Source organism: Saccoglossus kowalevskii, chromosome 22, assembly GCF_978046115.1.
Source record: "Saccoglossus kowalevskii chromosome 22, keSacKowa6.1, whole genome shotgun sequence".
Taxonomy (NCBI): Eukaryota; Metazoa; Hemichordata; class Enteropneusta; family Harrimaniidae; genus Saccoglossus; species Saccoglossus kowalevskii.
In genome coordinates this window covers 20086458-20100483 of record NC_140662.1, presented here as the reverse complement: position 1 = coordinate 20100483, position 14026 = coordinate 20086458, and the positions used below count along the sequence as shown (strand labels likewise).

Sequence of the window (14026 nt, the reverse complement as noted above, 5' to 3'; positions counted from 1 at the left end):
ATGTGAATTGTGTTGAGGTATTGTCCCGCATTGAAATCTATCTTTCATTGTTATTTTAATATGACCCCATGTGAACCAGGATAAGGCAAATCACGACGTCTACCTGGCAGACTTCCAGTCATCTCCAATGTATTTTCAACGTCAACATCGTGTTCTTAATCTTGGAATTATTCAACCGCCAAGGTAAGACAAACTGTTGGTCGGTCTTACGTTGTTCAATTCAGTTTGTGTCCATGTGTGGGGAAGAGTTGGGTGGAGATACATATATGAGTGTGTATATGGGAGTCCTGATATATTTATGTTACAACTATCTGGCAGACTTCCAGTCATCTCCAATGTATTTTCAACGTCAACATCGTGTTCTTAATCTTAGAATTATTCAACCGCCAAGGTAAGACAAACTGTTGGTCGGTCTTACGTTGTTCAATTCAGTTTGTGTCCATGTGTGGGGAAGAGTTGGGTGGAGATACATATATGAGTGTGTATATGGGAGTCCTGATATATTTATGTTACAACTATCTGGCAGACTTCCAGTCATCTCCAATGTATTTTCAACGTCAACATCGTGTTCTTAATCTTAGAATTATTCAACCGCCAAGGTAAGACAAACTGTTGGTCGGTCTTACGTTGTTCAATTCAGTTTGTGTCCATGTGTGGGGAAGAGTTGGGTGGAGATACATATATGAGTGTGTATATGGGAGTCCTGATATATTTATGTTACAACTATAATTTAAAATTCATTATATTACGTAGAAAGAAGCGAACTTTGTAGGATTGTTAATAGTAATTCTTTTAAAATTAATTTTATTTAAATCAAATTTGTGTAGTGTGCGAAATATCGCCGTATTTTCAACTTTTCATCACCAGTTCCCTCTTTTCACCACAAATTCACAAAATAGTCCCGTTCATAGTCTGCATTTCCCTTCAGAAGATTAAGACAAAAATAGCCACATTTTTTGAGTGAAAACTGAAAATTGAGTCAATTTTTTTGTTGGCTGCAAAAACTAGGGCTCATTCCCGGAATTATTGAAGAATATAAAAAAAAAAGTGCAGAAAAATTTGGGCGAGAAAATCTGGTGGCGAATACGTTAAGTCACAGTACACTGTTACAGTGTCCGCATGACCCATTGTTATTCGTGTCGTGTTCTGTTTAAGCAACAAACAACTAGTACAAAGGTGTCACATAAAACCATTAACTCCAGAGTTATTTTAAGAATATACTTTAATACCATCACAAATATTTATGTGACAATATGACGATGATTTATATAAAATATTTTGGTAGCGAATCAGTCCATGTAATAATGAGATTTCTACTGCCTGGGACAATACCATCTCAACTTTTGTATTAACAATGGCAGCAATGCTTCGTCATTTAAATCTGACCTCCCGCGATAGAAATCCTTTTCTTCATATTTAATTACGCGGAACTACTGAGATTTGGCATTGTTGGTGTTGTTAGTTCTGTCTCATGTCACCATCGAGGAAGTCACGAAAGCATTTGATCTGTCACATCACAATTTTACCCAAGTCATTATTGCAATGTTTTCGATCTCTGTATTTTTATTCAACGTAGCTGGATGAATATACCTACACATTGATATCTCTTTCTTGAAAGACGTAATCACTGTAGCATAAGGACGACACTGTGGAGTCGACACATTCTGTGTAAGAATCTGTGGCTATTTACATACCTTGATTTCGAAATAGGAAGACAAATGGGTGTTTAATGGCGTCGTTGTCGGCGGGATAGCAAACTTACACAGTTGCAAAATGAAAAGGTGGCGAAATATTTTTCCCTAATGGACGGCGACATTGAGTCTTTAAAAAGGGTGTAAATCAAGTCCCGCGACTCAGATACGCTACCAGTTTTCTCTGAGCAGCGCATTTGTTTAACGAGGACACGAAGCATGACCCACTGTTCGCTGTCCTTTCGATAGTGTGAACCAGTGACAGTGGAAATCAACATTAATGATTAACTCTCTGTTCTAAAACTGTCTATATGTAATTTTAGACGTCTGCCTTGACTGGTTAGTAACAGGTCCTACAAGCTCATCAGATTTTAATTGGCGCATAGCTGTTCTTCCTGTTAGGTTATTTTTCGCATTTTTTGGACATGGTCCGATGGTCCATGTATTAATGTATTATCTCCCCATACATAATAAATACGCTTAGTTTGACCTAAAAATGCACACTATTGGCTGTTTTCAAGTATTCACACACCATACTACTCAGTTCTATAACTAAGTTACTGGGATTTTACGTTCTTGTGTGTTCCATGGCTTAGTGTTTATGCAGTCAGCAGCGTCATGATACAGTAGCGCCCTCTATAGTTCTTATATACTTGTGCGAGAATCTCAAGTATCAGGGTCATAGGTCAGATAAAGTAGTTCTACACCTTGTAATCGGTGGCGCGTGGTTGTGTTTCTTCCATACTCAAATCCTACACATAGAACACACAAGAAAACCCCCTGTCTGTGTATCAGATAGGCACCATTGTGACTCTAGTGGCTTGGTCCTAATAACCTACAAGTTGGAATATCTGCATTATTTGGCTTTATGTCTTGAAAGCGCTGGATGAGGCATGATAGGGTTAGACCGTCGTGTGACAGGTTAATTTTACCCTACTGATATTTATGTATAATTTGACGACAGTAAATAATACGATTTAAAAGTATAACAGGAAGGAAGCCACGACAATCAGAGAACTACAAATAATGCAAATATCTAAAATTCCCTCGAGAGGGCGCTATAACATGTAATTACATGAAATAAGATCTCTGTAACACTGAAATCGTACTCATACACCTCCCTAAATGTCATGATCTAATACAAATACAATTTACATGAAATTGGTTTGATGAAAATCATTGCATATATTAAGCTACCTGCAAGGTCATAATGATTTCTAGGCTTAATTTGAAGGAGATAATAAGACATATCAATACACTTGCATAAAATTTACTTTTAAATCCGACTTTAATTACATACATTAACCCATCATTACTTGCTGTTATAATCCTATTACCTACCTTGACTAATATTACTATCACCATCTTGTGTAAAACCATTCCCTATTATACGATCGTGTAATACATTATTTTTTTAATTTCTACTTGACTGCTTCAAACCATGCACAGATTTGTTTAATTTGTATACTGATTTCTTTTCATATTCAGATTGAATCTTAATACCCCCATGCTGCTCCATGTAAGTTTCGCATACCATTGAAATATTAAGATAGGCAGTTAACATCCATTTGATGAAAAATCAAATTATTTTGTGCTGCAATTTGAATTAAAGCATACACTGAGGTTATATCAGCAGTAGGGAAAACATCTCTCTACAATCCACCCCTTCAAACTGGTTTTAACCCTTAGCAACATATTGTATGTCAGAATCACTTGACCCTTCTCTAATAGCATAAATCCAACGACCACCTACTAAATTGCGACCGTTGGGTAAAGTACATAAAGATAATGTATTGTTTACTTTAAGAGAGTTCCTTTCCTCATTCATAGCCGATTGTCAATGTTCTGAGTCAGTGTAATTTATAGCTGCTTCATATGGCTGTTGTTCATTTTTGTATTGCACTTCACAACTCTGTATTTAGACACTTTGTCAGTTTCAGGAAAGTATAGTAGTAAGGCAGTACTGCATTTTGTGCATCGCGTGTCTGATTACGAATATGGTTGATTATTACATTTAGAGGTGGCACAGATATAAGTATTGTCCCATTGGCGGAGTGGTAAAGGCATTATGAAGAACGTTAGCAACTGTAAAATTAATAATGGTCGTTTCAAAGCCAACCAAACACCGCTAAGTGACTTCCAATGGAAATTAATGGGTGTTAGCAGCTTTCTTGATCAGTTTATTTTGGTGTCCGCTATAAATAGATTTGTGAACAATAGACATAATGATAATATTAAAACGTATTATTCGGTCTATTGTCACCACTGAGGAAAGCTGGTAGGGACTTACGAAACGTTTAAGCGGAGTAACAGCCCTTATGACTAATTAATAATAGTTTTAGTTGTTCTTAGAGTTACCTATTTGATATAGTTTTCTATCGTTTATTTTCACCATGCGCAATAACAGTTTCTGCCATTGGTTCCAGAGAGCATCGACGTGACCCTTTGCCTGAGCTGGATCATCGTTATCATGTGGGAGAATTGGTATCTTTGAAGAGAAACAATTTATCTTAATCTAATTGTAATGAATTGTACTTAAAGATGAATCTACTCCAGTATTGCGACCGGTCTAGTGAGAAATTATGTTTTACCTCAATAACACAATTACCACCATCAATAGTAGAATTCCATCGTCTACGAGAACTTGTGTTGGCAAATAATCAGCTAAAGACGTTACCAGAAGAATTGGCTAACTTGCAAAACCTTAAGATATTGGATGTATCACACAATGCATTGACGAAGTTCCCGTCTGTTGTTTGTAACTGCCTAACATTACACGGTTTAAGCGTTGCAGACAATAAGTTGAAAACAATACCTGCAAATATTTCCAGATTGCAACAACTAAACCACATCGATGTTTCATACAACCGCATCAAGTCAATACCGTCAGAACTTTGGACATTAAGACAGCTTAAAGTGGTTAATATGAATAACAATTTAATCTCATCTATATTACCGAATATACGGAGACTATGTCAACTTTATTGGCTGGGACTAGCTAACAATGTCATCCAATCAATCCCTGATGAAATAGGTATGTTCACCTTTGTTATTAATAATTGTGAAATGTTTTTAAAAAATCAGATCCGTGAATGAATCATGATCATGTTACATGCTTGGTTTAATACAAATCGCAGCACCAATACTATACTTACATACCATATAACATACATATATACTGTTTGTCTTCAAATGATTTAACTAGGAAACCTCGACCATCTTCGGTTTTTGGATCTGCGAAACAATCGTCTACATGGAGTACCACAAGGAATATACGATATTATAAGTTTGGCAACGCTGTTACTCGATGGAAACCCAATGTACACACAAACAAGACATTATCCAGGTAACACGTTATATGCTTAAGTGTACAACTAGAGCACGCTAATTCCGTCATGTGTTTTGTGGATCTGTCTCAATTATAATACTTGAATACACTTGAAAGTCCTGTACACTTATCACATTCAGTTAAAAAGAAAATATGTTTTTCAGAAGCAGAAAAAAGACCCACATAATCTGTCAAAAAAGCATCAATACCGACAGATATGATTCAATCAACAACACACATTTCATTTCTCAGTAAGTGCACGTGTCATTTCATTGGCAGACATGATTTCTGTTAATACAATGCTCAACATAATTGAGTGAATAAAACATAACACGGGTTGCGTGGCACAGTGAGATGAACGTCTGCTTTCAGTGGCGAAGTGTTTATTCATGGTTGTGAGCTCTATCCCTGTGTGTGTGTATCTTAGTAATATGCCTTTTATTATATTTACCTTATTGTGTATATCTTTTCCCATGCACCATGTTTTACTAGTGAAATCAAGTGTTATGACCTTTGATCTTTGATCATTGCCTGATCTTGCACATGTCGACAAGACTACGAAATGACACAATAGTGTTGAAATCTGCATCGTTGTGAAAAACAATTTGTCATCATATAATTTATATTTATTCTCTAATTATTTAGTGAAAACGACAGAGAAAGTAGTCACCGTGGAGTTAGACAATGAGGTAATGAGTTAATAAGCTATATACACACGATATCAAGGTTATTGAAGCGATTATTCTGAACGCAGCTATTCAATAGCACGTCTCTTGAAAATATATCATTTTTAATCGCCGGCCCCAAATACATAATCGCCATTCATTCGATTAATGCAAAAATTGTCATCTTGTTTTACAGAAAACTGTGTCTTACAGTATCGGAAATGGATTTTCCCTTTCGGTTCCTCCTGGATCAGTTCAGAGTCCAATTCATCTGACTATCACAACATTACAAGACAATTGTTTAAAGAAAATGTTGGGTGACTACGAAATGATTGAATCAGACATAATTGAAATCTCGCCTAATACATATGAGTTCATACAACCAGTAACACTAGGATTTAAATGTCCATCTATGAATTCGAAATCGCTCTGTATTAAGACAATCGGTGGTAGGAAGAAATGGAAAAATGTGTCTACAAAACAGGTGATTAGATGCATGAATGTTCTAACTGTTACAGCGCATTAGAGTAAGACTTCCCAAATGCCTCGATTCTACCTCATAACAAATAGAACAAAACAAATACACATGTGACAGAACAAATACACATGTGAAACTCAGTTTTATTAATGACTGCGTGAGTGAACATTTAACCTGTCATAATGGCTTCTATTTCCATATCATATCATATTGTCGAAAGCACTGTGCCAATGTTGCAATTTGTATCACTACAATGTTGACTTAATCAGAAGGATTTACTGAATTCCAAGAAGTAACCTAAACACATTTATTTATTTATTATTATTTTTCTTTTGGTTATTGTTTTAGACAACAGATGGTGTGTTAGCAAAAATACGTAAATGTGCCATGTTTGTCGTGTTATCAACTCCTAAAGTGCAAAAGTGTAACGTTAATGATCAAGGTGGTAGAATTGTATCTGAAATTACAGAGGATGTAGTTATTGACTTTCCCCCAAATGCTGTAATGGATGACATGTGCCTGTCTATGACGGTAAGAAATCGTTGAGTAGACATGCAATGACAGTTATATGTTCAACTCTCACTGATAACGAGTCAGTTTTGGGATGATATTATAAGAAGAGACATTCTGAAATATATTACATGCCCTATCCACGATACCGATCCCAGAATACACTCTAAGGGATGGTCGGGTTATCTTACACTATGGATTGACCATACATATGAGTCATGTGAAGGATAATTAAATACTACATGTGAAGAATTGTCCCTAACCAATCAAAAGTCCAAATATGACTGAATTAGTTGATCACCGTTTATGTATACCAATGTCGAGCTTTAGGTATGTTTCTCCACTGAAACTACGATAACATTATTCTGCACAATTTAAATAACTACTACAGTGTATTATGAGAACGATCAGCAGCATACCACGTTCATTTTCGTAAAGACGTGAAACAACCTATTAATAATTTACATTATCTCTTTTTACCCCCCCCCCATAAATACATATTTGCTATACACTGCTGTAGGTACATATTCCTGACCCAAGCTTAACAGTGACTCATGACTCGTGTATCAAAGATAATGTTATATTCGGTCCAATTGTTCAAATAAATGAGAAGAATAAAGAAAAGATACGCTTTGAGAAAGATGTAAAGTTCAGTCTTCCTGTGCCACCGTCAAAAGAAGATCAGTTCCAACCACGAACTGTAATGGTGTTTTGTGATTCTGGTGATGGTCATTGGAAATTGATAACAAAAGAACACATGGTTGGCTCAGAGAAGACCACTGAATTCAACGTACGCCATTTTTCAGGGTAAGACATTATAAATGTACTTAAAGGAAAAAGATTTAAATGTAGAATGGAAAAAGCTGTTAGAGGTGTAATATGTTGCCCCTGCCATATTCACAAACAAAATACAATCGTGCTTCTGGAGTAGACCCAAATCTGTATGCAGTTGATCTGCAGGCATGCAACAAATATGTCATTGTGTTGCTGATAATAATATTGTACTTGCTTGTAGAAGATAGTATTATGAATGTTTAATCAAAGAACCTGGTTTCACTGATGCATTTAATAATTCTGCCTTCAAACACTCTACATTCATCCAGGATGAAACTCCTGTTTTGCAAGCTGCTCTATCAAGTTTTTTTGGAGAAAACAGCTTATCTCAACATTCAAGCATTTATATGGCAGACACAAAAAATTGTGTAGACAGATGATCTTTGGTTGCTTTAACATCATTTGTCCTATGTCGAAGTTTTCTTTATGAATAGACTACTTATATTTATATATGGCGAGTGTTATCAGTAGGAAAGGATATTCTCACTATTTTGTAAACACCTGATATCACTTCTTGGTCTTAAATTTGAAGCACTTATATCGTTCTTCTGTACACACATTTATGTGAATGCTTTGTGACCAATCATTTAATCTTGTGTAGCACATTAATTTATGCAATACTATACTCATTGTCCTATGTATGTGCACATATGTACATTGTCCACGTATATTGTTATAGAAGATATTAAAACATATTACCCTGCTTTATTACACTGAACTGCCATGATATACGGGTAAATATATATAATGATTCGTTATTCACAGATACACATCGATATCAATGCCTCGGAGATCATCCAGCTCTAAATGGCTGACAAGAAAATGTGAAAAACTGTTAGAAGTTATAAAATTGGGCGTTTTTAAAGTACAGCTCATTCGTATGCAAAAGAAAGATAACCCGAGGATGTTAGTCCTCAGTTTAGTGAAAGTACGTGAACTTGACACGAAGCTTAACAAGTTAAAAGAACTTGGATATAATAACAACGGACTACCATACAGCAATGTTTTTGAGATGGTGAATGGAGATATGATATCGATTGCTGTTGATGAGAGATTTGTCATTGAGTCAGCCGACACACCCACATTTACTGAAAATGGATTAAATGATTATGAAATAATAGTAAGTCTGAAGTCACATAGAAATAGCAGAGTTCAAGGTGGTGTGATTGGTCACTTGGAATGTACATATGAAGGAAAGGAACAACAACAGGAAAGAACTAAATGTTGTGGCATTAGTGATTCTATGGGCGAGACACTGACTATGAAGTTATCATTCTGCCTTCCACAGGTTCGTCACATCATATCAATTATGGGTATTATAACCCCGATTATTTGTTGTAATATTACGAATTACATATAATTACATGCACTCGAGAACGACATATTCCCTGACTCTGACACTCTACTAATTGATTTCATTACGTTTGTTCATTCATTATAGAATGCATGGGTTGCATCAAACACGAGTAATGGTGAGTGATTCTGCAATGATGGTTCTCGTAACGGTTCGAAAATGATTTTGTATTATTTTTTGTGATCAAACGAATCATTACATGAATTGGCCATTAAACAGGTGCTCTTAATACATCCACATGTTAGGAATATTGGAAAACACAATTGCTGAACACAATTCTGGAAAGTAATTATGTTATTTATTATTAATATTATTTATTTATTATTTTATTTATGATAAAATTACAATTCTTGCAATATTTAGATATGGTTACTGAAAATTGTTCATAATATATAGCTTATATTCAATATGTCTGCATTCAATGATTATTTTGTCTCGTTAATTTTCTCTTAAAAAGTTGAACCAATGGTACCCTTGATAGATACACGGTACACTAACTCTGATAACAATGAGGCAGGTATGTTAAACATAAATTGTGATCAGGACAATATAATTTAAAAATAGATATATTGGAAAATTATTCTGATTTATTGTCTTGTTTGCAGTTGGTTTACTGGTTTGTTTTATTTATGTCAAGTTTTGTTCATTTTTTCAACAGATGTGGAGCCACGAAATAATAATGACAATGAATCAGGTTGGTTCAATGCTGCTATTTATTACTATTTTTTTGGAAAAACGAGTTTCGAGTTTTCCGTTATTTGCAATTTATCACTTTGTTCACAGACCCAGATTCTTCCCAAGAAGACCTGCATACCATAAATGGATTAATAATCGGCAGTCAAGAAGATCAGGATCTCACTGAGTCAGCTGGTATTGTTTTATGTTATTATATATCTGTCACCGTAATGCCACAAGTTACAGCGTGTCGTAATTTTGCGTTTTTTTACGGAATATTTTTCATCCTACCATATAAGGAAATGCAAATTCCAAATATGGAACGCAGCCCCCAGGGTTTGATCATACCCAATACAAGGAAGTTCGCTCAATCTGTTCTAAACTTTTTTTATTTGAAAAGGAAAAGATGTATAATAATAAGGTTATTACAAGGATACCGAAAGGTATGCACTCAGACAGTATCAACCTTCCTTTCATGTCAGGTCTATATTCCCACTATACTGTCTTTGTGCATACTTTTCGGTGTCCTTCTAATAACCTCATATTATTTGTAACAGTATACACATCAACCTCAACCATTCATTCCCAAATGATCGATGATAAATAAATTACTCGTCGTCTTTTGTTTTACGTAATCGTTGAAATAACATATTTTAATTAATATATTAAAACCAATAAAACATAATTAAATAAATGCTTTTTTTAACAGCTGACTAATGTTTCATTTTGTCTCTTTAGGTTTGACAGCGTTAACAGATTTAGTATCCAGAGAGCTTCCTCTTCATGAATGGAAGAGCTTCGGTCGTCTGAGACTTGGCTTGAAAGACATAGAATTAGAAAATATTGCCTATGATTATCGTGATAGTGTGCTAGAGCAGAAATACCAAATGCTTTACCTTTGGACGCGAAAAGTCGGAAACGATGCGTCTGTTTGCAGACTATATTCTTATCTACAAGAACATAAACTGTGCAGAGCTGCTGACAAGTTGAAACAATTCGTAACTGCAGATAAAAACTAGTTTAAAGAGCGCATCTGTTTACAGGAGCAATGCATAATGCCCTGGTCGTGAGTTTGAAAATATAAAGATTTGAATAATAATAATAATACAACATTTTGATTCGCCTGACATTATGGTAAACATTCCCACATAATAATTTATTCTATTTTAGATTCCTGTCACACAGGAAACAAACACTCAATAAACGTAATTAAATATCTAATTGTGCACTTTTATCATAATAAACTAAACAATATGAAGATTTGTTATGAATGCAAGTACTCTGTATCTCTGTGAACAGATTGTAAATTGACAGTAAATTTTAACCAGGAATATCTGTGAGAAATAGTCTTGTCTGTATATGCATCGATATAGTGATAACATTGGGTGGTAGTGCATTAGTGGAGCAATAAGCTTAGCTGGATATGCACTGATGATCCAATAATCTTGGCTGTCTTTGACTGTGCACTTTGACTTGTTTGGCTTTGACTGGTTGTGCACTGATGGAACAATAACCGTGACTGGCTGTACACCATTGGAGGAATAACCCTGGTTGGCTGTTCACTAATGGAGAAATAACCTTGGCTGGCAGTAGTGTGGGCAATAAACTTGGCTGGCAATAAACATTGTAACCTTGTACTGATGGGATAATAATGTTGACTGGCTCTACACCAGTGTAGCAGTGACTGTTGATATTTCAAATTGTTTCACTGTATAAGGAACAGGAGAACAGGATAGTGTTTGCCAACCCAAAAGTCCTGACCCAGATGGATTGGGAGAGGCAGAAATCAGCCACCATCTGTCACATATGCACAAAGCTACTTAATGGTGACTCAGTTCATTTCCATTGTCACTGGAAAATACCGAGGTGTCACCCACAATGCATGTACCTTTAAGCTGAGATCACAGACATTCGAATCGTTTCACAGAGAAGCACAAAGAAGTATGTCTTCATCTCCCCAGGCAGTCTTCTGTATTATATAGCTCAATATGAGTGATGATCACTGTTGCTGTGGAAGGGTATCTTTTCATATGAGTATATGGTCCTTTGGCAGTAGTTAGCAGATTCACAAATTCCTCAGGGCGTTATGCGAAGACTAACAACCCACTAGCAGAGGGCTATAACAATTCTAAGCCAAACTATATCCTCCACTTAGATGCCAGCAACATTTATGCCTGGGCAATCAGTTACCTGCTGTGGAAGTTGGCTTCAAGTGGGTTTGCAGGGGCCAAATTAAGTCTTGCAGCAGTCAGGTCAGAGGGCTTGACCTCGATTACCCAGACGAGTTACACGATATGCACAATGCCTACCGATTGGTGCTAGAGCACATAGTGGTTCAGAAAGAGTGGATGATCCCATGGGGTGTTAGGGTGGCACCGAACAAGTTCGAAAAGCAGATTTCCAACCTTTATGATAAAGAACAGTATATACTTCATTATCACAATCTGCAGCTCTATATATCCTTGGTATGTTTTTGTGACAAATTAAGCAAGCTTTGGCCAGAGGCCTTGACTGGGGCCTTATATCAAAATGAATACTGAGCTTTGAAAGAAGGCAACCAATGACATCGAGAAGGATCTGCACAAGCTAATGAACAACTCAGACTTTGGGAGAATCTCTGCAAGTTAGTTAATGTCAATCTTGAGGACATATTAAAGTGCCAGTAAGACATCGCATTCTTTGCATGAACCATTATCTTTGAGGATGAGCTTACGGCCCAGTTCCATAAGAACCATTTGGTGTTTAACCAGCCTTTATATGCGTGTGTGAGTATTCTTGACTTCATTCCTTATGTATATATTACAACCAGGTAAACACCTTTTATGGAGAGCATCGTCAGCTCATATATACAGTCACTGACGTTTTCCTACTTGCAACCAATGCAGAAGATGTCTACAAGAACATGGCCAAGGACATGACATATATGATACATCTGATTTCCTGTACAGCACAACACGTTTTATAGAACGGGTGTGCTGGATGTCCCATGTTGGGCTGCACACCAAGATGTAGCCGATTCTAGAGGTTAGTGGAGGAAACATCAGAGAGGGTGTGAAAAAACATTTGGCATGAACATTATCAAGGGGTCCTCTTTGGCAGAAGAGTCTTCCGCCATGTAATGCATGTGCTATGGTCTGAGTCAACTGAATCTACATGCAGCACCTGAATAAGGTATCACTGTGTTCCTTTGGAGTATTAAATAAGAGACTGTATAACCCTGTTCGTCGGAAGTTTAGTGTAAGGCAGCATCAGAAGGTGCTCATCCTTAATAAATCAATGAAGTGTCCCATCTAACAGATAATACAATATGGGCTTGTCAGCCTTGATAATGGAGCATCGAAGTCAGAATTAACCACACCAAATTAGTTTCCCTCTGGTGGCTGCCCTCCAGTTTGCCAGGCGGGAGGAGGTATCAAACCACAACACCAGAGAACTTATTTTGGTCTGTTAAACTGAGAGGGCATCCAAAATGTGTAGAAAGGGCTTTTGGTTGATATCTATGACCATCATGCCTGTATCACAGGGCGTGAAGTCAAGCTTTGGAATACATTTCCAATAACCATCCAAAAGGGTGCATTTTCGCTCAAAAGTAGACATATAGAAATTATCCGTATTTGGTTCCATGTTTACCAGGTGGTGGTTTTGTATGCATATCGTTCTTAGGGAGGAGATCAAAATCAAACCAGCGGTTTCTGGCCCGCGGAGCTTCCTGGAGCTGCGCGCATTATGCAAATGTTTGCAAGAATATTCATAAGCTGACAATTCAGTGCGGCGCCTCTTTTTCGCGGGTGGACTGGAACGAATTGAAAACCCATTGTTTAACTCTGAAATATCATTAAATCTGTATAAAAACCAAGAAAAAATCAATAAAAAAAATCATGGACGCTCGTACGTTTGTACATTTTTAAGGATATCGTTGTATAAAGGTTTCTGCTGAGCTATTTCTTAGCGTCGCGTAAACAGCGTGTGTTTATCAAAGCGTCGATTTCGCAAAATTGCTGGCCGTAAAAAAATGCTGTTTCACGTTGCTTTACCGTTGTAAGCACAGAACGAATTGCGGTGTAGCTAGCTGTTTTTAATGTAAAGAAAACCGAACTATGCGTCCAAATCGGGGTCAGAAGTCAAAATACTTGTCAGCGATTTTCTCTATTAAATTCACGTAATAATAATGTCTCCATGAACACTTTTGCGTAGATTTCACAAAATTTCGGGCCGTAAATATTTGGTGTGTTACGTTGCATTGTTGACGTAAAACATCGGAAGACTGTTATTATAATATCTTGCTCTGATTTGAATAAAATTATTGCCAAATAAAAACGAACTTTAGTGGATCGCACTGAAATAAAAACTCACATTTTGACTATGTGTTCCCGCAGTAGGTCAGAAGTTCAAATACCTATCAACGACTATCTCTAAGTCACGTAATAATACTGTTTCTATGACCACATTTGTCGATTGCAAAATAATACCGGATGTGTTTATGTGTCCAAA

The 14026-nt window shown here is 36.4% G+C and overlaps 1 protein-coding gene across 3 annotated transcripts; it reads left to right on the top strand.

The window, feature by feature from the left end:
• The first annotated feature begins 101 nt into the window (after positions 1–101).
• Positions 102–10806, top strand: LOC102803645 (uncharacterized). Of its 3 annotated transcripts, none has more exons than XM_085495882.1 (13): positions 102–183; positions 4118–4725; positions 4897–5037; positions 5665–5708; positions 5881–6168; positions 6511–6693; positions 7193–7479; positions 8272–8794; positions 8948–8978; positions 9318–9377; positions 9519–9554; positions 9644–9730; positions 10274–10806. In XM_085495882.1, exons 2-13 carry the CDS (start codon positions 4233–4235, stop codon positions 10552–10554), a joined length of 2454 nt encoding a protein of 817 aa, XP_085352008.1. In that variant the 5' UTR covers positions 102–183; positions 4118–4232; the 3' UTR covers positions 10555–10806. The 3 variants fall into 3 exon arrangements, with proteins under 3 accessions (XP_085352008.1, XP_085352009.1, XP_085352010.1); XM_085495883.1 differs by lacking the exon at positions 102–183 and adding an exon at positions 409–599; XM_085495884.1 differs by lacking the exons at positions 102–183; positions 4118–4725 and adding an exon at positions 5184–5270 and having other exon boundaries at positions 4939–5037.
• The last annotated feature ends 3220 nt before the right edge of the window (positions 10807–14026 follow it).

Coding starts and splice junctions, on each gene's coding strand:
- LOC102803645 (XM_085495882.1), top strand. CDS start 4,233: ATGAATCTACTCCAGTATTGCGACCGGTCTAGTGAGAAATTATGTTTT. Junction 5,038..5,664: donor ACAAACAAGACATTATCCAG/GTAACACGTTAT, acceptor CTAATTATTTAG/TGAAAACGACAGAGAAAGTA. Junction 5,709..5,880: donor CCGTGGAGTTAGACAATGAG/GTAATGAGTTAA, acceptor CTTGTTTTACAG/AAAACTGTGTCTTACAGTAT.